Source organism: Fusarium fujikuroi, chromosome FFUJ_chr06, assembly GCF_900079805.1.
Source record: "Fusarium fujikuroi IMI 58289 draft genome, chromosome FFUJ_chr06".
Lineage (NCBI taxonomy): Eukaryota > Fungi > Ascomycota > Sordariomycetes > Hypocreales > Nectriaceae > Fusarium > Fusarium fujikuroi.
Window position 1 is genome coordinate 3,555,141 of NC_036627.1, and position 22,371 is coordinate 3,577,511.

Sequence of the window (22,371 nt, forward strand, 5' to 3'; positions counted from 1 at the left end):
CCGTTCCCAAGCAAGATGTTATGTGTTAGTATGCTGTCGTATTTCCACCGACATTCACTCTCGCGTGGGAATTCTTCCGTATTCCAGAGCATCAACAAAGCGTAATGATTCTTAGATTGGTCTTATTGAAATGATTCATTTCAACAAACATCGTCTTCATCTGGCGTTATATGTAATTGGTTATAAGCTCAAGCTTTATGGTGCGAACACGTTCAGACGCGTCAATGACGCGTCGGGATTTAGGATTCGGGGTATTGCGGAGGCCGAAGGCCGAACAGCGGACTTGACCCGACGAATCATTTCGCGACGAGCGTAACCTCACATCTCGAATACCCCGAATATTTGACAACTCGCGTATTCATACATAACGATTTTCGTGTCTCATGAAGGGAAAGAGTTGGAAAGCTGGGCATGGTGTTGAATCCTACGGAGAAGCGGAGTTTTCATGATCATGGGGACATGTAGTTGTATTGAAATGATTGGGATGTATAAAAGGCCTGAGACGTGCGCAATTATGTGGAAAAATAACAAATGAAGTAGCTTACACAGGCCTTCTCAATATGTCTACCAGATACACCGACAAGCTTGATAGCCAGCGCGTTCTGGTAATCGGGGGCTCAACGGGTATTGGCTTCGCCGTTGCCCAAGCAGCCCTCGAACACGGCGCACATGTCATTATCAGCAGCTCCAACCAATCCAAAATCGATGCTGCTATCGAGCGTCTCGAAACTCACATAAAGCACACTCACCTTCCAATTAGGAAGATCTCTGGCAAAGTCTGCAACCTCGCCAAACCGGAAACAATCGAGGCCAATGTCAAAGACTTACTCGAGTCTGCTTCTCAGGACGGAAAACTCGACCATGTCGTCTTCACGGCTGGAGATTTCAATCCTTCGCCAAGTCTCGACTCAGCGACTGTCAGCGTCATCTCCAAAATCGGCATGGTCCGGGTCATGGGGGCTCTTTTTGTCGCAAAGCATCTCTCGAGTTATATCAATCAGACGAACCGCAGCTCGTTCACCATCACGGGTACGACAACTGATTCTCGTCCTGCTGGAGCGGGTTGGTCACTACTCAAAGCAGCAGCTGGTGGAATTGAGCCGATGACGCGTGCTTTGTGCATTGATCTTAAGCCTGTGCGAGTTAATTGTGTTACGCCGGGTTTTGTGCATACTGCGCTGTTTGATGGGTTTCCGCAAGACGTTAGGGATGTTATTTTTCCTGCTATGGAAAAGGATTCGGTGGTAGGTAGGCTTGGGACTGCAGAGGAGTTGGCGGAAGCTTATGTTTATCTGATGAAGTGTACTTTTGCGACTGGGTCGATTGTTGTCGTCGATGGAGGCAGGATTGTTGCAGATGCCAGGAGTCAGTGAGTCTAAAGTTTGGTCCTATTGCCAGCAATCAACTACATAATTGCAAGAGTCAAGTTCTCTATGCTGATTCAAGGTATCAGCCTCAAGTCCCAAGTGCAAATAACACGTCTGTTGCAAGAGTTACTGAGGATATTGACAGAAGTAGATACGCCCGATTAAGGGCGATCAAGAAAAGATGCGTGATGCAAGCACTAGATGTCAACTCTCTCAACCCAAGACGAGATACTCAAAAATGTTCTTCAAACTTAAGGATCATAGGTGTTGTCAAAGAAGCTGGGTACAGATGTGCACCTGAGAGTTGGCTTCTGTATTTTTGGACAGGGCGACGAGAGGCACTGTATAACCCTTCTATATTCTTTTCTAGACCCTTCACTCAGAAGTAGTATCGACGAGTATTTGATTTGTTGTGAATGAGGTTAGCATTAGTTAGCTGCAGTAACCTTGAGGACCATACTTGTCTAGATAGCAGCAAGGCTCAAATCAGCATTGCTTGAAATACGGGTAACTTGTGTTTTACAAGTATCTGACTTTCAGATAATTAGCATGCAGCTTTCGAAAAATTCAACTTTGAGCAATGTCGACTTGATGATAAACAAAAATAGAAGTGTTCACGTGGAGTCTGGAACTGAGTGGAAGCTAGAGCAGCAGTAACATGCGATGTTGCCGAGCTATTGGCACTAGCGCGCCTTAAATCAAGAAGATTCTCTATTATGCTTAACTATTGGGGTCTGGACCCCGAATAGTTTAATAGCTAGAAAAAGAGCTTCATGAATTCTCAGATCTCATTCGTCCTCCAGCCTGGAACCCTACGTTAGTGTCTTCGTAGTGTCGCTATGGCCATTGCCAGTGGAAATTTGCTTCAGCTTCCTTCTGAAAGACGCTTTAAAAAGGAGACTACATAAACATAACGCTGTACTTCTAAAACTGCTTCAGACGTCATACTTTTCACTGCCACTCGTTTTACCGGCTTTTTTGCGAGCCTGTCACTCTTTCAAAATGATCGCCCAAAATGTTTTCGCTGCCTTTGTTGGTCTTGCAGTTGGTGTCCAGGCCGGCCCATGCAAGCCTTCGTCAGTGACAACCACGACTGGCACAGCATCCACCGATGTTACTGCGTCCACCGATGTGACTGCATCCACTGATCTTACTGTGTCAACCGGTGCCACTTCCATCACCAGCATGGCCACTTCTGGAGAGCCCACCACCACCACCGAAGCTGCTACTACTACCACCAGCCAAGCCGAATATGTCTGCCTCAAGGACCCTGCTCCAGTTGGAAAGAGTTGTAACGCCCAGGGTGGTGGCCAAGGTAACCTGCAAAGACTGGGCAACGCGAATACATTAACGCTGGCTTCCTGCTACAGGTCCTGTCGGGACAGGGCCGGGTGTGTTGCATTTGCGCTGCAGCCTGGCTCATGGTGCGCGTTGTGGGGTGGCTCATTCACGGGTACCAGTGGTGGTGAATCGGCTTGGTCTTGGTATGACATGGACTGCTTCTGTGACGAGTCTTCAACCACCACAAGTGGCTTGGCTACCGGGACGACAGCCACTGAAGCTACAACCAACGAACTTACAACCTCATCTGTCGAACCCACTTCGACCACAGAGACCGCTCCTGCTACAACCACTACCACCGGTGCCGAGCTCACGTACAGCTGCCCCGCCGGCTTCCCAGCTGATTCTTCATGCGACGTCAAGTTCAACCATATTGGCGGATCAGTGGGACGTATCGTCGGAGAACTTGCTGGAGAAGACGCCGCGTCACTTGATAATTGCGTCAAAGCCTGCGTTGCAAACAAGGATTGCGATTTCTTTGCCTTCTGGCCTAACACGTTTTGCGAGCTTTGGGAAGGAAACTACGAACGTAATGAGAACGCGGCTGTGCAATGGAGCTGGTACGAGCTGAGCTGCTTTTGTCCACCAGGGAGGGAGACGACAACGACTGAGGCTACAACGACTGCGGCTACGACCACCGAAGCCCCAACTACTACTGAGGCTGCAACCACCACGACCACGACCACTGCACCAGGCGAGTCCTGCGTTAACAATGAGAAGAGTCCCGTTCCATCCGACAAGGTCTGCAACAAGCATGGCTATTGGGAGGGTACCGCCATGGAGCTCCTGGACAGTCCAAGCGGTGTCAAAACGATGGAGTCCTGCCGCGCGGCTTGTCATGATACCAGCGGATGTACTTACTTTGCCTTCATTCCCGGTCAATCTTGTTACATATATAGCGGCAACATTCAGAGCGTAACTGATCAACACACGGACTACATTTGGTACGACATGGACTGCTTCTGCGACTTAGATGAGCCAGACTACTGAGGCTACTACCACCAAGGCCATTACGGTGTCTGTAGTTTGAGCAAGGGTTCACCAGCCTCAGTTTCATGAACCAGTGGGTCAGTGAAGGCACAATTTTATTCTTCTATGTATATAGTCATATAGAGCACGTAATAAACTTTGACATATTATGATCACCAGTTCCGCTCAAACCGCCGTAAATTCGATGCTTTACACATTTGTGCGCCTCAGAGACTGGAATCCGGAGATGGGCTCCCATTCATCCTTCCAGTGAGGCAGATTTACCTCGATCCATCGCCTACACGTCCCTTCTTCCACCTTGAGAACGACAAGGGCTGAAAGATCCCTTGAATCCCAGCCTTTACTATCCCGATGATGGAGGATTCGAGGATATACTGCCTTGGTACTATTTTCCGGAATTTGGCCAAGTCGGAATCGTACATGGTCTCGTAATAGTTCCTTTGCAGACACAGAACCCGACTCCAATCTGCAAAATATTTTCCCAACACATTTCCCTCCCTTCATGGTCCTCTCAAGGGGCCCGACGTAGTAGAAAAGGGATGCCAAGAGTCGTCTTGCCACTGTCTGAAGGTGTTCAGGGGCCGTTCTGTATGCTCTGTCGTAATAGAACATTTTCGTACCATCGCAAAGGTACTTCTCACATTCTTCGAGAAGCGAATCCATCTTCTCAACGTCATCCATCTCAACGCGCTGTTTCAAGCCTACATTGAGGCGATGGCAGTTCTGTCGAAGTCGGCGGTCTGTAACAGACATACTTCGGAACTCTTTCCAAGCCTCGTGGCAGTTGGTTGAGCTTTGTATGATTCCCAGCCCAGCCTCTATTCGCATCAGGTAGCCCCTAGGAATGTACCTCTTGAACGATTCCAGCTTGGAATTGTGCTTTGTCTTCATCTTTCCTGACTTGTCCACAACCAGTCCTGTGCCAATCGATAAAATAATATCAGGAGGAAGGGAACCAGGCCATATTTTCTCAACTTCGGAATAGGCTAAGGATACTGGGTTGTTGTGCATAAGAGCTCCATCGATGTATGATCGTTTTGTTTCGGGGTGAACGAACGGTTGGAAGAATGTCGGTGCCGCAGATGTCGCTCTCGCGCTATGAATAGTTAAGTATTGGCAGAGTACTGTCGAGAGGATAACTAACGCTTCCCAAATTTTGAAATCCTTTGACTGTTCGTCTTCACGAGAAAAGTAGTCTTCTGATGTAAGGAGAATATCAAGTTAGTCCATATCTATCAACTAGCAGAGTCACTATGCTCACCTTCATCAGTGTCTGCTCTTGGGTTTCTGGAATAATTGGCAATCAACTTTGCCTGGCTTCGTCCCTGCAAACAAGAAACAACGCCAACCTTGACCCAATCCCTCCCGCCAGTCCTTGACCTAGAGTTGTTTCTCTGATTCAAAGACGCACCGAACAGATTTGAGTCACCAAATGAGTCTTGTAGTGACTGTTCTATGCCCTCACTTGTGTAGAGAAACTCATAGAATGGCTGCGCAATGGCTTTGATGAAAGAGTTTCCGAGTCCCAATCGAAGTGTGAAAGCTCTTCTTGCTAGTGCCCGGAACCTATTGATGGCATCGTCTGTTGACCAACGCTGGTGGAATACACCAAGAGCCACGATGCCACCTTGACGAGTGAGCCGTGGACTGAGGATGGGGGTGATGATTGTGACAAACCTGTGCTTGTTCCTACTACAAGATCGAAAAGCTCATGGATTGCAATACCATAGCCAACGTGCCTTTCGATCTGACGCAAAACACAAAGCTCTACAATACCACGGACTCCCCCACTATGCACGATTAGCCTCGGATGAGATAGAAGAGTGACGAACGATTTACCCATCCAGCGATAACACGCGGGGCGCTGCGTTCTTTGGCTTGATTCGAATACTCCACGTTCCAGTTCTTAGAGCACATCCAAGGGGACAATGCTCAATCACCAAGATAGATCCACCATTCTCCTGCCGAGCAAAACGCTCAAGGCAGGTCTGGCAAATCCCATGCTGAAACCTCGCACATGGAAGCATGTTAGTTGGACAGTTTGACAGACAAGAGAAGCACGTCCGCTGGCTCTGCAATTCCGTCAGCCGTATCGTTCTTGCCAAGTAAGTTAGCCTTTCCATGACTCGGCCATCTTGCTGGTTTTGTGCTATCGCTTCCCGCAGACGCTTCACAAACCGATCAGGATGCCAGGAACATCTGTGGTTTGATTCACCCCCCCTTCGATTGAGACCCTGAACATCTTCTAATTCGTCGTCGGGTCTGGTGAACTGGTGTCCCTTGGAGTGTCCGTCGTAATAATTTCGACATCTTCGACCAGTTTTTCGCTCTAGGGCTTCACATCGCCAGTATCGCCAGCGGAATTTCTGAAGGCCGCTTTGAGCTTCGGCCACTAGGTCTTCCCTATTTTTCTTTCTCATTTCTGCCCTTGTTAGCACTTTGTATATTCTACGTATGTAGGGATGGACAAACCAATGTCTTGAATACGACAAGTTTGGGCGACGATACATGCACCGACGTAGGGCGCGAATTCGTCTACAACTCTTTCTTCGCCTCCAATCGCATCCATGCGGTCGATTTCACGCAAGATACACATCTGGCGTAGGGTTGATGCCACGTGGTCGCTCAGTCTAGTCGGGATTGATGAATCATTCATTATGATATCGTGAAGATCAAGCGCGGCGCGAAGATCCTGTCCCAGAACACTCAAGGATCTGTTCATGTGAGTGTTGAGAGTGGCCAAGTCTGATTCCGTGCCACTGTCAGCCTTGGCGTTGCGAATCTTGGAAACTGATCCTCGGATCGTCTCGTATAGTTGTCTAATGCTTTTGCCAACAGAGGTTGCATCGGCCGGTGAACTCTTGGAACTTATGGCAGGGATAAGGACTACTTTGAAGTCGCTGTAGTAACAAAGGAGCAGATCAGCTGTGTTTCTGATTGGATGTTCTCTCTCTTCCCAAAGAGCCTGTAGCGTTCGAAACCGTTCAGTTCTTTGAAAACTCCGAAGAAGGTCCTCCGTCGCATCACAGGATGAGCCCTCGTCTATATCAACAACGATATTGAGAATGACAATAAGAGCAGGCTTTGTCCGTTGGTTGAGAATTCGGTCGTGTGAATGTTGAGCCCAGTCAATCAGTTGACCCAAGAAACTATCAGAAGTCCTGAAACTGTTAATAGATAATCGCTCAATATGGTGCCGCATTGCACAAACCTTCCATTTGTCGTGACAAAACAAACTACATCTGAAAAGCCATAAAGGACTCTGGGGTACAGAAACTTCACGATGAGCTTTCGGGTGTTGTTCTGGACAGTGCACAGCCTTCGCCCATCCGAGTCTTCCATAATAACTGATGACCGTGGATCTGGGTAGTCCAGTTTGCCCCATTCAACATTGATTCTGCTCTCGGCGCCGTTTAGGAATTGGTTCACCTGTCTCAGTAGCTTGTCCTGTTTGTCCTGCCAGTGTTTAAGTACTTTGTGCTCGGCGGATTCCTCGCCGAATTCCCACTGAAATAGCCAATTTGGTTGTGAAAGAGCAGCAATAATCTCTTGCGCAATGGGCTTATCGGAGCCAACAAAGCCTTCGCAGTCTATCGAAAACGTCAGCCGATTGGTAGGTTATTTGAGGAAACTTCAAAGCTTACCGGCATAGACTATTGGATAATTTGTCGAGAGGGTGAGTGGATCGCTGTAGGCGTGGATATCACTACTCGTGGAAGCAAACCGATCACTTGGAGACCCAGGCACAGGAACAGACTCTCCTTCGGGGTGATCAGGTCGAGCCATTTGGATCATCGTTCGAATTAGAGTGCTTTTCCCCGAACCTGTCTCGCCAATAAACGAGACAAGCTTGGGATACTGGCCCGGCTTGGTGTTTCGCGACATTTGGAGAAGATCTTGAAGGCGAGGCCAAACGTGGATCTGTGGTTTTTCAAACCGTTGTAGGGAGGGAACTCCGATCCATGCACATGTAGCATCCTTGGTATGTAATTGTAGTTTTAGATTGGGCGCAGGTGGTTGGAGGAGGTATCTGGTGAAGACATAGTCGCTATAATCAACCTCTTTGCACTCTTCGTCGCCCACGCTAAGTCTTCGCCGAGGACTCATAACATGTTGTCGATCCCTCGCTAAACATGCTCTATGTGCTGGTCGTTTGGAATTGCCACATCCAGTGCAGAAGACAAGCTCTCCAGCTCGACCCCGACGGTTGCAGATGCGGCATCGAGATGATATTTGGAGCTTCAGAGCTTGTCCCTCGATGCTAAGCTATGTTAGAGAAGGAGAGACCAAAAGCTAAGTAAAACCGACAACTCATTTGAAGGCATCCGCCAGGATATATACGCCGAAGCAGAAGTCGATTCATCTCCGTCTGAAAAGTTAGCATCTACACACGATTGGGTGATTCCCTCGAAAAACCCTATCAGGTCCTCATCCTCAGGCTCTGAGTCAGAGGTGAAAGAAACAGACGAGCCTTCTCGCGGTCTCGCCATCACGACATTTACAAGAAGAAAATAGAGCAGTGTCTCAAAAGGACCCAGGCTAAAATACGACAAAAAGCAGAAAAGCGAACTGAAAGTGACGAGGTTTCGATTGAGGGGCACCAGGTGGCTGCTTTGGTTTATGTGCAGCCCCCCAAAAGGTCAGCTGAAAACAAGTGAGGTACATTTTCAATGGTGTCTTGCTCACCTGCATCCTGTAGTCATCCTTAGCCAAGCGCCACCTTGACACAAGGCAGATTTATCGCTGTGGCGTCATTGGACGACTGTACTGTAGCTGGTAGTTTTAGAAGCTCAACCAAGAAAAGGCTTGCCAGACAGAGATAAGGATATGAGATTGACGACAGCAATCACGCCCCATGATGGCTTAGATTGATGAAGAGAATTCTTTCTTTTGTCCTTGTTTACTGCCTGCCACCTTCCATCTGATGCTTAGAGTCCTTCAGGTGCTCATGCAAGTGGGTGGCAGCCTTCTCGACTGAAAGGGGTATAGCGGGTGGGGCCTGCGCAGTCTATCTCACTCTCATTCGTTCAACAAAGTGGCCCCCACTGTACTTTGCTCATGTATTGAATCAGGCTCTCGGTCTCAAAGTGTGCTCCTGGTAAGCATCATCAAGTCATGGACATAGTCTGACCTCCTCAGTACCATTTTGGTCATCCACTCGCTCTAGAATCAAATTAAAGGACTTATAAACAATACTCTAAGCCAGAATATGCATGTGTACATTCTCATCTCTTGGCGTCTAAGTTACGTGACCCCTTGCATGTAATTTAGTTCATCAACCAAAGGCACTATCACCTTGTCCAGAACTATTTGCCGAAACTTTAGATCCCAAAGATCAGCATCAGTTCTATTAGAAGAGTCTATGCAGAACTTAATGGCATTCTGGTGCCCCAGGGATAAGTTCTCCCTCTCCTGAAATACCCACTGATTAAGGAGTTGAGACTCCCGGACTCGGTCGAAAGTTGTTGGATCCGATGCTCTTTCCTTATTGCTGATGGAACTCGCTCGATCATGGAACTTGATCTGAAGAAGAATCTTGGCCAACATCAGAAGATTTGCGCTATCATCTGCAACTTCCTTCGCTTCCATTGAGGTGGTGTTTTGACATGGAGAACTCCCGTAGCTCTCTGCGATGAAAGGGTGCCCAAGGTCAACCTCAAGCTGATCATCCTTCAAGGTTGAAGAGAAGAGTATTGTGCGTTGGTTCCAGTATTTGTTGAGCCAGGGAGTTGAATACAGTTGAAGAAATGATGAAGTCAGAATAATCGATAGTCGATACCGCTGCTGGTCTGTCAAAGGGATGATGCATTTCTTATCAGAACGTGCCAAGAGGAGTTCCTGAAGGCTGATCAGATTATCCGCGCAACAGACAGGTTTGATTTCGGCCTGATAGGTCTCATAAAGTACACCCTGGTCGTCAAGTCCAAAGCCAAACCTGTTGTAACAGCGAAAGGCGGTGCAAAGGCCTCCAACCACTGTTAAACCATGAATACTTCGGATGTTAATGCTTTGCTGGCCCTGACCGAATCTCCGGGTGTCTGATTCTTTGAATCGTACTGTTTTGTTTTCTTTATCAGCTTCCCGGTCTGAATCAATAATCTCTATTTTGGCGGACTTCCAAAGTGCACAGCTCGTTGGCGATTTATGAGTGATCGTGAAAGAAAGTGGTTGGCTTGGCGGTTTCACCTTCTTGAGAGATTTTAGTTCCTTGCGACGTACGACTCTGTCTTCCAACAGTAGACGAATTTCGTGGGAAGCATGAGATGAACAGGACCATGCTTTTCCTAGAGTTTGATGCAACATGGTTGCATAGTTTTGAATCTGCTGCAGTGACGAGCTGAATCCCAACTTTTCAGCAGTACTTGGGGTTATGCTGTTGTTACTCAGAGCCTCTGACTTGGCTCTGAGCTCGTCCAGGCGGTTGTTAGATGCTTTCATATCATCAAGGAGTTTCTGGACCTCTTTTCTTTTCATGGTTAATTTGACGGCACGCTTGAACTCAAAGGTTATAAGGCCCCCAGCAGAAGGCAATCTCTCGTTTGCTTTTATAATGGCCTCAAGATCATCCGCAGTTCCCTATAATGATATTTTAGGTCAATACACGTACTATTTAGCTCCTGTCGAAATTACTCACAGCATCACGATCTATATCTAAATGGGTAGCTAGCCTTTTCATATACGCACGCATATCCTCGATGACATATATATAAGGTCGGTATGAGTTTTTGAGCCTCTCCTGTAAGGCCTGGGACAGGTCTCGTGACTTCCAGAGTTCATGGTGAGGATCTCCAATCATCTCCTCTATTTCGGGTGGGCTAGCCACATCCTTGAGAATGATCCTCAAACTCGACTCGAAAGACGAGTGCTGATACCAGAATTCCCGCAAAGCCGAGTTTAGTACGTCCTTCCATTTGCGGAAAGCAGTTGCGCGATCGAGGCTGTTGCGATAGTGCTCTGTCGCTGAGATGAGGAGAGGGATGGACCCTAGAACAATGCCAGCGATCTCAAACCCCGACATCGAGCTCGCTGCGTATAATGTTGTCAAGCTTCAGTTGGATACAGACAGAATAAGAAGAGGAAAATTCATAATACCCCGCCTTTGGATGATCAGATCAAGTCCTCGGCCTTTTGGCCAGCCTGCATACTGAGAATCAGGCTACCAATCATGAGCGCCCTTGCCGTGACAGCTGAGCATCCAAGATGAAAACTGATATCGCTTACGCATATCGAGGGATTTTGAGCAGAGATTGTCCGAAGCGGGGTAACAACTTATGCTATATCGGAACTGGAGTGTCTTGAACATGGCACCATTTTCTTTCTGAGCTGGCGCATTTCCATCTGCTGGCCATAAGGCAGTGTAACTGAGACCACTTGATCGCCACGATGAGTACAGTCCTAAGCCTAAGTCGATCATGTATCAATGGCTTCCAGTATCTTTTGTCAAGCCTCAGAGGTACTGCGCCTCGATTTCTTCAGCAGATGCCGCCCTCGACAATTGAGATACAGCTTGGAAAGTTCAGAGTTTGGTGTGGGAATCTGGGTGCTTTGCAGACAGGCTATTCTTCGCTTGATTACAGATTGAGAGAGTCGGCTGTCATGCAAGAAAACGTCTCGAAACTTCTCCAACAGCTTGACATAGCATTGGAAGAGTGTAAGCTTAATCAACCGAGATGAAGGAGATGGGCAGCTAAGGTCAATGTAGCGACCGCTGTCATATCGGGAGAACGGCTTCCATTTGATGAGGAATCTATGCCCTCAGATATAAGCGAAGAATCCGACGATGACGCAAGCAACGAGTACTTCCCAACAACAGAGTTATCTATGAGAGTCACAAGTATCACTGACATACTAAACAACCTGTACCGATTATCGTACAAAATTCGCAACTCTGGTGTTCGCCCCAGTTCTACCAGGGCCAGCTTGATCCAAGCAGTGGACAACGACACTGGAATCGACCTGTTCGATACGCTTTATGAGTTCGACTCGAGGCACCTGACTGAAATCTTTATAACTATGCGTCAAGAAAGGGCTCAAGGTGTTGAATCATCCGACTTTCTCCTTGAGAGACTTGCAACATCCAATGTCTTGCGTCGGAAACAATTTCGGTATTGGGAAAAGCATGCTAGAAAGCTTGGTGTTCAAATTTTAACTGTGCATCGGACACATGTCAGAGAAAGGCCCTCAGCATCAGAGGCTCAAGTGCAAGAAGGACTCCCACAAATCCAGCGGCTTGAAATCCCTCCCGCGGTTGCGGAACAAAGCCACCTCTCTGAAACCAATGCGACACCGTATGATCCCGCCTTAGATGACAGAACGGAGAGAGAAACCATAATATCACTCGCCTCGACTGCCCTCGATGCCGACGGAAAGGGAATTGAGGTTCCCAAACCTCCCGCGGAGGCAATGAATGGAGACTCGTTTACTTGCCCTTACTGTTGGGTTGTTTGCCCCCCAAAGGAAGGGAGAGGAAAAAGCTGGAAATCGCATGTACTCCAAGACTTGAGACCTTATGTATGCACGTATGAAGCATGCAATTCTGCCAAAGACGTTTATCAGTCGAGAAAAGCGTGGGTGGACCACGAAGAAGCTTTGCATCGATCCAGTTGGCGATGCCGCGATCACCCCGACATCTTGTATGCGACATCTGAAAGTTTTCAGCGACATCTGTTATTAGAGCATGATAGAGATCTCTCAGGTGAACAACTTGAGGACTTCGCCAACGTCTCTAGACTGGGCCGCGTGGATGACCGTGATAGCTGCCCCATATGTTTCGAAGAGCAGCCATTTCCCAAGGGTCTGACCAATCATCTAGCAAACCATCTTGAGCGAATTGCATTATTTGCTCTACCGAGGACTATATCCAGTGACGAGAAGAACATGGACGAGAGTCAATTCTCCAAATTGTTCAATATTGACCCTGACGATTCATCGACACCAGAACAGTTTGAAGATGAGGAAGATGAAGAAGATGAAGCAGAGGGAGAAGACGAAGAAAAGGAAGAAGATGTGTCAGGCACTCAGTTGAAGCCCACTGAAAATCTATCTTATCCCCCTGAGATGAAGGAGATACTTAGAATGTTGCAATATGATGCAATGTTCTTTATGGCAATAAAGTCCGATCTCATCGCAATCGGCCTAACTCTAGGTGGCCACGCTAAGTTTGCATTCGAACTAGCCTCGAATGATGCTGGGAGATGTTTATCAATCACAAAACAGCTCTTGGAATGTGACTGGAAAGTTCACGTGACCCCAACAGCCGGAGATCGTTTGACGGAGATACTGAGGGACCTGCAGATATTTCTTGATGCAGCCAGGATGGAGCTTGATAAGATTCATGAGTACAGTTTGGAAGACCAACAGAGACAGATCACGCTCGTCGCTGAAGCAGTGGGTGGACTAGGAACCGTGCATGACATTCTTAACGGAATACTCCAGGTACTTCAAGAGTGAGCCAAGTCCCGCATATTCGTTGATTAAACTACTGCTAACACACCTGAGATCCATTTCCTTCACCACTGGCTTCACCAAAATCGGAGAGTGCCAAAGCATTTTAACAACGTTATGTAAGTCATTGAGATAATGCTTTTATACAGGAAGGCTTACGCACCACAAAGTGCATGCCGAAGTTGAAACGGCATCGGACCTAAGGAATACACAACATATGACGGAGTCCATTGAACTGCCACCGGACGTCACTCATGAGACGACAGAGGCTCCAGAGTACGATGAGACGTTGGATGCCCGTAAGCCTGGAAAACCCATTACCAACCCACAAAGCCTAATATCGCAACAGGTTACCGAATAGCTCCTTCGTGGAAGTTCCAGCCTGGCGAGGTATGTATTGAAGCATAAGCATGTTCTTCGTCCCTGACGTATTTCTTGCAGGTATTTAAAATTCTCTGGCCTGAGCCTGCCCGCGATGACAGCGATGAAACAATATATCGTGATCGGTATGGTGAATGTATCATGATCCACTTTCGTCGCTTCATTGTTGTCGCCAATGACAGAGGTCATTGCACATGCGTGTTAGTGAAACTGTTGCGAACGAAAGACAATAGCTGACGAAACAGGCCAATTACAACATATGGCGGGAAAGCATTAAAAAAGAAAGCAGTTGATCCTCAAAGTCATGGAATCGTTCATGAATCAGGGTGTCCCCCACCACAACTTTTACAAGGGGAGCCCACACCGGGGTTTCCGCCTATTCGTGTTCATATACACGAGGACGGCGAGAAAATAAGTCGGCGAAATCGAGTATGTTATGCAAAACTTACGACCGTTGAACACTACGTCAAAGTCTTATTTGTAGGACGCGTTGTGGATGCAGACTGGGACACTGTCACTTCCGCAGTGGAAGCTTGCTGGATGAAGAAAGACCATGAGATCAGGTCAGAAGGAGAAGAAGAAGATGAGATGTGATTGAGAAGGAAGTAATAACTTTGTCAAAGTTCTCTCTGCTGATTTAAGCACTCAGCCAAAAAATCTCAATTGCAAGTCACAGGTTTGCCGAATGGAACTCAATATTCTCGCCAGTTCGGAAACAGAGGCCACTCGTTGACTGCCGTGTTATTGCTTACAAGATTCCTTGAGGCAAAAGTCCAAATTTTTACGTTGAATTCAATCTCCATGCCAAGAATAGTGTTTGTATGTCAGTATCTATGGAGATGAATGCGACCTATAAGGTTAACCTTTAGGCTGCAACCACAGGTAACAAATAAGAACACGGTATGTCAGTATATATTCTGCTTGTTCTAGTATTTAATGGTTGTATTATTATTGGAAAGAAGATGATCTAGGCTATTCAAAACTAGAATGTGGTCCTAAGCCTACTTTTCCATAGACGATACAGCCAGATGCCAAGACTTATATAGTTCTGTGAATATGATATTGACGTAGGAATAAACAGTTTTTTCGACTTGCTAAGACACAATCCTGACCAGAATAGCTATATTTCCGCTCAATTGGCAATAAGTTGAACTCGGGCTTCCAACGACCAGTCACAAACAATCCTTTCCTACATTTAAGAAAATTTGTAGACCTCGCAAGGTCCCCACATATTTTTCAGCTATACGTAGTTCCAGCTTTACATGTGTCTAGACCTATGCCTCGGCGCTTATCAGCGTACGCTTACAGGCTGACGATAACCCGCGAGGTCTCAAACCATTACCCGACTGATATGCCTCGGTCTTAACGAACTTCGACCTTAGATGAGCCTCATTGGATTCAGCATCTACAGTATTGTCATGGGAGGCAAAGACATGAGCGTAGCCCAGATAGGACGAGCCACGACGGATGTAACGAAGGGAATTTTCGACATCCTCACTCATTTTCTCCTGAGAACTGAAGTTAATAATGTAAGGGAACTGATGACGCAGTGTTAGCGGATAAATCAGACAAGCGGTAGGAAGCTGCCGACGTATGCCCTTGGAAAGGCCAACGATATAGAGCTTTGAGTCCAACGTTTACGACTCCAACCTCGAGGACCTCGCTAAAGGTGGAAACAAGAACGCATCAAGAGAGACTACTTGGTATGATAAATGAGAAGAAGGCTCCCACTCTCATCAAGAGACATACGCTTCCTTAGCGTCGCTATAAGTATTGTTGTTATCGCGTTCATAATTTGGGATTTGTGCAACCAATGGGATAAGCTCTCCGGAGCTGGCAGAGGATTAGCGACTGAATATATTGCTATTCTGGTGGCTGCTGTGATCGTTGGGATTATTGGCTTGTTCTCTACGTGTGCCTTCATCCCCGTCATTGGACAAGTTATTCTGGTGGTTGGTTTGATTATTTCGTTTTTCTCCTTGGTTTATGGCAGACCAGAACCCGAGAAGACCCCTGGTGAGAAGTTTGTTGACAATATGAGGGGATACAATGGCTGGCTCGAGAAGATCGATGATCCTCCTTCGACTGCACTCGAGTGTGCCATTACTCCAACCGAGATACCCAAGGACGCAGGTTTCTCTTTCCAAATCACCGGCAAGAACACCAAGGGTTCGAGTACTCAGTTCATCATTAAACCTAATACTGAGAAACTTTCATCTTACACTAAAGCTCTCTATATCAAGTTTGGTTTCACCACTGGCTACTACACCGTCTGCCTGTTCAGCAACGAGTCTTTCAGTACTGCCCCCGATGCCAAAAATGGAAAATACACCTACAGTGGTCCAGATGATCCTTTCCAGACGATGCTACGAGCCGAATGGCAAAATTGAGGGCGTTATCTCAGCCAAGTACGAGTTGCAACCACTCCCACAGAAGAGGTCGTCGGACAAGGAGTTTACATCGAAACTTGTGGAAGAGCGCCCTGGTCCTGCTTGTGCAATCAAGGTAAAAATATTCTCTAGAAAGAAAAAGAAATAATGATAAGGTCGGAGATTGCAATAAACATCGGAAGGTGGTCCTCAGTTAACAGGAGTTGCTTTATATATATAATCAAAGTGTATGAAGATGTTGAAGACACGGACAGAAATTGGATCGGCCCTCGTAATAACACAATAATACTTCATTTATATTTGTGAGGCCTGGGTTATTTAATCCTGCCACTGGCATGACTGGTTGATATGGCAAGAGCCAGTGAGAAATAGATTTCCATCATATAACCATTGTCTTATGTGTATAACTGCAATGATCCACCATTTGGCCTCTCTTAATGACATTGGTGTGACAGGCCCTTGAGAGCCAATTGATTCAAGGCAGTAATAGAAGCCAAGAATAAGGATGGGGGTTACTTGAAAGAGAGCAGAGATCCTTGATAAGTTTTGCTCCCATCGAGGCCCAACCATGCCGGCGCAAAGTTTAGAAGCGCTGAAGCAGCATCAAAAGGCTGTCACCGGCATCGCCACCGCATCATGAAATGGCAAGCTCGAGTCACGTAAGCGTACCTTGCTACGGCAGAGCAGAAGTATGTACAGCTATTTGACTCTGGTGGCGTCCATTCCAAGGTCCACGAGATCACGTGGAGAAAAGACAATGCTCTATGCCCTGAAATGATCACAGCTGATGAGAAGAGAGGTGAGTGTGTGTGGCCTTATCTCTGCCGTTATCTGTTGCTCACAGTCCTAAGCTATGGTCACTCAATACAATGCTTTTGTCATAGCAAGCTCACCAGTCCCCGGTATTGGTGCTTACGACGTGGAAATCACCTCCAATCATAAGTACTCTTTTCTCCTCCTCTGCCAACCAGATTGGACTTCCATCATTGACCACATCAAGCTCCCCGAAGACCAGCAGTGTACGTGGCCCACGCGCCGACGTTATACTGAGGCCGATATGGAGGCGCTTGTAAGTAAGATATCTGAGCGTCCTGTCACAGATACAGTCGTAGTTGAGGAATTGTAGAAGCGACGTCTGAAAGCACAAATGATATCACTTCAAGGGGGGGTTCAGGAGCATTGGACTCTAAGCTGAATTCCTCTGGCTGGAAACGCTGTTCACAAGGTCCGCGGTCCCATGAACGACACTTCACCGGCGTCTTGACGTGGCTAACTTGACTAGGTCACCCCTAACTCGGCCCTTGGGGGCAACACAGCGATGGAAGATGCCGTCGTAATCGCGAATACGCTGCATACTTTACTGGCGAAGCACCCAAACAAAAAGCCCAGTGACGTAGAGTTACACGATGCCATGCGCCATTAGCACCAAGACACACGAGTAGAGTGTGCTCGGTCGATAGTCAAAGCTGGGGGTGCCTTGACGAGGCAGCAAGCTTACGACGGATGGAAGGCATATGTCCTCCAGCGATGGCTGACGCCGGTCATAGGACTCGATACGCTAGCGCAGAAAATTGCAGGTCTGTGTGTTACAGCAACTAAACTGAACTTTGTCGCGTTTGAAGAGAGAAGAGAGATCCTAGGTTGGCAAGACACGATTGAGGCTGAGAAGGAGTATTAAATGAAAGGCAAGGCGGCGAAGAAGAAGAAGAAGAAGACAGGAATGGATTGGAATAATTGGAATGGTAGATTCGAAGTTGCTTTCCCGCATGTAATTGCGATCTTGGCTGCTATAGGGTCGGCTATATGGCTGTTTCATCTTGGCGCCTCTGGGTATCATATGTTTGGCTTTGGAAGGGACAGGTCAGGTTTTGTTGAACTCAACAACACGAGTTTGAAAGGTTTACTGAGCTCAGAATATTTGTCTCAAATATGAGGCAATAATCGAATTCAAGTTGATGCCGAACCACTCACCACCACTAGCGGGAGTACTAACGACTGATCTGCCATGAACGGGTGTTATCACGAGTTTTCCATGTAGGACGTTGATTGAACGCGCTTGCAGGACCTTGTGACGTTTTCATGTCCGGATTTCACAAGTAGCAACTATTCTAACAAATGGACTCTCTTACTCGGCAGCATATTTAGGGAACAGCCAAATCTAGGCAAGTAATTGGGGTTCATTCAAGATTGTAAATCATCTCTTATTGCAACGGATGTTTGTTCTGCTGTGTGACTGTTGCTAAAAGATCATAGTCAAGCTACATGAAAGATTAAGCATCCACCAAATAATAAAATTCCTAGACACGCAAATGTAATGGATGTTCAAGCAATGTTCTCCATCTATGGCGCTCCAAAAGGTCTCACCACCCTTTAGGCTAACGCAGTTGGTTCTATCTTCTTTCCATCAAGCTTAGCGTTCTAAGTTTGGTAAGTATTAATTAATCGACATATTTATGAGATGAGAGACCTACAACTAGTGGGCAAGCGCACACGAAACTAAGCGCAGCGGCCGCCATGAAAAAAGCCCATATGGCCTTCATAGCACTTGCGATTTCTGGGATAACCACGGCCTTTTCTTCCTCAGAAAGGGCTTTGAACACGGCGCTGCTGGTGCCCGCAATCAAGTTTCCAATCTCAGTTTGGGAGGCGGTTGGCAGAGCATTGCCCACTTTGTCAACGGCGACGTTGTGGAACAGGCTGCCACTGATAGCTAGAAAGAGTACCATTCCGAGATCCTGGGCTAGAGTCAAAGATCAGCTGGAGACAACGCCGAATGATTTGCCAGGGGATACTTGCAAATTGTCATGGCACCAACTGCATTGGCAATTTCGCTGGTGGGAACCAGTGACTGCATGATGGCGAACCCAGCGACGATATAGCATCCCGCTCCGGCCCCGACAAGCACGTTGTAGCCGTATACCTTGCCGTTAGATGTGGTTTCATCAATGGTATCTGGAGGGCGTTAGAACAGACTACCAGAATAATGAGCAACTTACACATTAGAGCACTACCGATGAGTGCAAAAGCACTACCTCCAATGTACCAAACAGGAATCAGTCCGTATTTTGGCATCAAGAAGCCGTTCAACATTGAGACAGCAACCATAAACATGATCAAAGGAAGTAAACGAACGCCAGCTTCGAGCGCTCCATCGCCCTGAAGATGTCAGTTACGAATACCTCATGACGCAGTCAGAACCCTTACCTTGATGAACTGAAAGTACAACGGGACGAAGTAAGTCATGGCCTGGACATGGTTAGTCAACGTATTCCTCTCAATACTATGCAACTTACTAAGATGATGCCTGAAGATAAAAAGACTTGGAGCTGCATGTTGATAAGAATCCACTTCTTGAAAAAGTGCAGGGGATACAGGCGGTTTTCTTTGGAGACTAGAGGATGTATTTTAAGCAGGACTATGAAAGCCGCCAGAAGAACGCCGGTGACAGTCCAGAGTGCAATGATGGTCCCTGATTTAAGTGAGTAGACGACACCGCCGAAGGTCAGCGCAACGGTCAGGCAAGCAGATCCCGCCAGGAAGATGACTGCGTTGATCCAATCGACGAGGCGGAGCTTTTCAGCGAGAGTTTTGGTAGGGTTGGGATCGGTACAGGGGAATAGAAGGAAGTACGCAGGGGCAAAAACAGCGCCGATGGGGAGATTGATGTAGAATCCCTAGGGTATTGAGTCAGTACGTTTCGAATGAGAGAAAGGAGGAAAATTACATACCCATCTCCAGGTCGCACTACTTGTTGCGAATGCGCCGCCAACCTACCGGGAATGATCAGTCTAGAGTCATTGACGAGACGGGAGAGGGGACTTACTACAGGGCCAAGAACACTACCAATGCCCCACACAACAGTGCTTCCAGCAAGGTATGCTGGCTTCTCTTGCTCGTTGGTAAGAACCGATACATATGTCAAGGTGCCAGAATACATTCCAGAACCACCGACACCAGCGATGACACGGCCTATTACGAGTGCTTGGATGTTAGGTGCAGCACCGCATACAGCACTCCCGGCCTCGAAAAGGAAGATGTTGAAGATGTAGACCCATTTGATGTTGAAGACGCCGTATACTTTGCCCCAGAGTAGAATAAACATGGTGCCGAGAGCGAAACCCGTACCGATCCATGACATAAGCTCGAGATGGCCAAAGTCGTTGATGATACTAGGCTGGATGTTTGCAACGATGGTATTGTCGATAGCAAAGAGGAGCGTTGTAGACAGCATTGCTGAATAGGAAACAGCCCACTAAACCAAGCAACCAATGTTAGCGACAAAGCGTGGAAGGCCAAGGTTTTTGGAATAACTCACTCTCCAACCCTGAATACGACGCTTTTCGGTCTCACTGAGATATGTGTCGCCATTATCAGCGAGGTCGCCGGGAGTATGCGGGCTTCCGGGTGCTGCATCCGCAGGTTTCTCGGAAATTTGATCACTCATTATCGTGTGAATTCAGAGAGGATCTTGGTACGATTTGAATTAAGAATGGTAATGCGATTTCATCATCTGATACGAAAGGGGAAGACTTTTGTCACGTTGAAGGCTTGCAGTGAGATATACAAGATCAGGGACGGACATGGGGCGGACACGGACACGGTGGGGCCGTCCTGCCAAGCAGTATAAGACCTGCAATTGGCCAGAAGATAACTCCACTCTCTACGCTAGTCCGTTCAGCACCGAGGGCGGCTACTGATTGGTTTGACTCGGCTGTTGCATTCAAAGGGCTTAAGGAGTGAAATAAGGGGATGGCAGTGTATTACAACTTGCGAAACAGGTGAACATTCCAATGGAAAATGCGAATAGGTTCCAGGCTTAGTCCTGGGAGATTATGGAGCATCACCCACCACGTTTCTCGCTCAATGATGTCCTAGGGTAGGTAGGTATCAAGACCCTTGAGAAAGCCGAAGGAAAGGAGTGTCTTGTGTCTCAGGGGTCTGCCCTAGCTTATTGGCGATTCTCTGTGAGGAAAACGAGTCTCCTCGGCAGACAGTCGGCTCTCCATGGTTAGAGAAGCTATGGCTCGGCTTCATTAAAAGTCAGAACATATTCAAGATATTATTGCTTTTATTTTCAGAGATGTTCATGTCAGGCTGCATCAGTTTCCCCAGATGACCATTACAGCATCGAGACTAAGTAAGTCGCATCATGCAAATACTAGCAGCCATGTAAGACATCCGAGACTAGGCTCAGATAATTGCTTACAGTGCTGTAGCTCAAGACCTAAGGTGTTCTTGAGAATGGAAATCCGTGGCCAGGACGTTCAACAGACGCAATCAGTTGTTAGCAGGCGACATACCAGTCCTGTTGGAGATCAAGCATATACGTTGCAATGCTTCCGAAGCTGCCGTACTATAGAGCCTGGAGGATATTACTTGCAAATAGCTTCATAGTCAAATCGTCAAAAAGCCAGAACCTCCACTTCTTCAAGGTGCGCAGTCCCCTGTGTAGCCTTGCTAAAATTATTAGACTGAGCGAGTTCGAGAAATATGCTTCGGAGATGGTGACCAACAATTCTTTAGCTCTCATGGTAAAAGCTCCTCAGGTTCGAGTAAAAATTGCCACAGATGCTTCTTGTTGTACCTTAAGATGGCTGCTGAGTTGGCAGCTTCAAAAGAGTATCTATGGAAAGCGTTGACAGCTAATTTGAAGGAAAAGTCACATGGGAAGCTCATGCGCTCATTACGGACAGTCTATGTGTATATCTTAAATACATGACGACGGCGCACGGAATGCGAAGTACCACCAAAAAGCTTAAATCACAGGATGGTCTTCATTTCCGGCGACAAAAGGGTCATGGAAATAAATAGAGCACTAACTAAATGCTCCGTAAGCCACTATGAATTCCCAGTCCCTGGACTCGGAAGGCCTGGGTCAATCACAGCACTGTGGCTTGCGCCAGTTCAATAGAGGAGCTTGGCATCCACAAGCGGCACACTTTGCTTGACATTTCTTGACTCGTGCGATCGACAAGTAGTGTGACTGTGTGGCAGTCCCCGAAGCGATTAGTGGACGGCCGGATTTAAGGAGGTCGCACCACTGTAACTAAGACTCTGCTTTGACTTTAGCGGTGCCTGGATTTCGCCCGTTGATGCGTCAAGGCATCATAGAAAGATGTTTCTGTATCGGCATTTGATATGGTCCAACCCTCCGTGTCTCGCCTGCAGTCGCCAACTAAAACATCCTTTTTATCTGCAATCGATAGTACACGAGTCGTAGAAGTGACATGTTGTTCAAACGAAGAAAGGCATTGTCTTCGATGGTGTCTACGCTTTGACACTCGTTGCTTGGCGTAATCTGCGCCCGCGGTTATAGTGGGGAATATTCGCTCGAATGCAGGTTGGGCATTCCATGATTGGGGGCCGGGTAACTCTATTCCTGCTTACAGTGGTGGCGTAGCGTGCGCCATGATGTGCTAGCACCAGACTCTAGGCTCTGATAGCGGTCGCTATAATAA

The 22,371-nt window shown here is 47.3% G+C and overlaps 8 protein-coding genes; 5 read left to right on the forward strand and 3 right to left on the reverse strand.

Moving 5' to 3' along the window:
• Window positions 1-560: 560 nt before the first annotated feature.
• FFUJ_06437 (related to verA protein) lies at window positions 561-1,373 on the forward strand (the record flags this gene model as incomplete). Its single annotated transcript, XM_023579762.1, has 1 exon — window positions 561-1,373. The coding sequence occupies one exon, from the start codon at window positions 561-563 to the stop codon at window positions 1,371-1,373; it is 813 nt and encodes a 270-aa protein (XP_023432540.1).
• A 996-nt stretch (window positions 1,374-2,369) lies between these two features.
• FFUJ_06438 (uncharacterized protein) lies at window positions 2,370-3,698 on the forward strand (the record flags this gene model as incomplete). Its single annotated transcript, XM_023579763.1, has 1 exon — window positions 2,370-3,698. One exon carries the CDS (start codon window positions 2,370-2,372, stop codon window positions 3,696-3,698), a length of 1,329 nt encoding a protein of 442 aa, XP_023432541.1.
• Window positions 3,699-3,887: 189 nt separating this feature from the next.
• On the reverse strand, window positions 3,888-8,188 carry FFUJ_06439 (related to calcium-independent phospholipase A2; the record flags this gene model as incomplete). XM_023579764.1 has 9 exons in its annotated part: window positions 3,888-4,794; window positions 4,843-4,897; window positions 4,960-5,325; window positions 5,376-5,488; window positions 5,538-6,120; window positions 6,171-6,859; window positions 6,910-7,288; window positions 7,343-7,959; window positions 8,007-8,188. The coding sequence occupies 9 exons, from the start codon at window positions 8,186-8,188 to the stop codon at window positions 3,888-3,890; spliced, it is 3,891 nt and encodes a 1,296-aa protein (XP_023432542.1).
• Window positions 8,189-8,942: 754 nt separating this feature from the next.
• Window positions 8,943-10,716, reverse strand: FFUJ_06440 (uncharacterized protein; the record flags this gene model as incomplete). XM_023579765.1 has 2 exons in its annotated part: window positions 8,943-10,274; window positions 10,333-10,716. 2 exons carry the CDS (start codon window positions 10,714-10,716, stop codon window positions 8,943-8,945), a joined length of 1,716 nt encoding a protein of 571 aa, XP_023432543.1.
• Window positions 10,717-11,081: 365 nt separating this feature from the next.
• FFUJ_06441 (uncharacterized protein) lies at window positions 11,082-14,117 on the forward strand (the record flags this gene model as incomplete). XM_023579766.1 has 7 exons in its annotated part: window positions 11,082-11,349; window positions 11,401-13,144; window positions 13,197-13,261; window positions 13,313-13,441; window positions 13,492-13,532; window positions 13,584-13,723; window positions 13,769-14,117. The coding sequence occupies 7 exons, from the start codon at window positions 11,082-11,084 to the stop codon at window positions 14,115-14,117; spliced, it is 2,736 nt and encodes a 911-aa protein (XP_023432544.1).
• Window positions 14,118-14,905: 788 nt separating this feature from the next.
• Window positions 14,906-15,913, forward strand: FFUJ_06442 (uncharacterized protein; the record flags this gene model as incomplete). XM_023579767.1 has 3 exons in its annotated part: window positions 14,906-15,052; window positions 15,144-15,226; window positions 15,283-15,913. 3 exons carry the CDS (start codon window positions 14,906-14,908, stop codon window positions 15,911-15,913), a joined length of 861 nt encoding a protein of 286 aa, XP_023432545.1.
• Window positions 15,914-16,687: 774 nt separating this feature from the next.
• On the forward strand, window positions 16,688-17,336 carry FFUJ_06443 (uncharacterized protein; the record flags this gene model as incomplete). XM_023579768.1 has 3 exons in its annotated part: window positions 16,688-16,712; window positions 16,765-16,982; window positions 17,196-17,336. The coding sequence occupies 3 exons, from the start codon at window positions 16,688-16,690 to the stop codon at window positions 17,334-17,336; spliced, it is 384 nt and encodes a 127-aa protein (XP_023432546.1).
• A 947-nt stretch (window positions 17,337-18,283) lies between these two features.
• FFUJ_06444 (probable DHA14-like major facilitator; ABC transporter) lies at window positions 18,284-20,357 on the reverse strand (the record flags this gene model as incomplete). XM_023579769.1 has 9 exons in its annotated part: window positions 18,284-18,331; window positions 18,385-18,653; window positions 18,725-18,865; window positions 18,910-19,069; window positions 19,118-19,159; window positions 19,207-19,587; window positions 19,642-19,683; window positions 19,737-20,165; window positions 20,229-20,357. 9 exons carry the CDS (start codon window positions 20,355-20,357, stop codon window positions 18,284-18,286), a joined length of 1,641 nt encoding a protein of 546 aa, XP_023432547.1.
• Window positions 20,358-22,371: the final 2,014 nt, after the last annotated feature.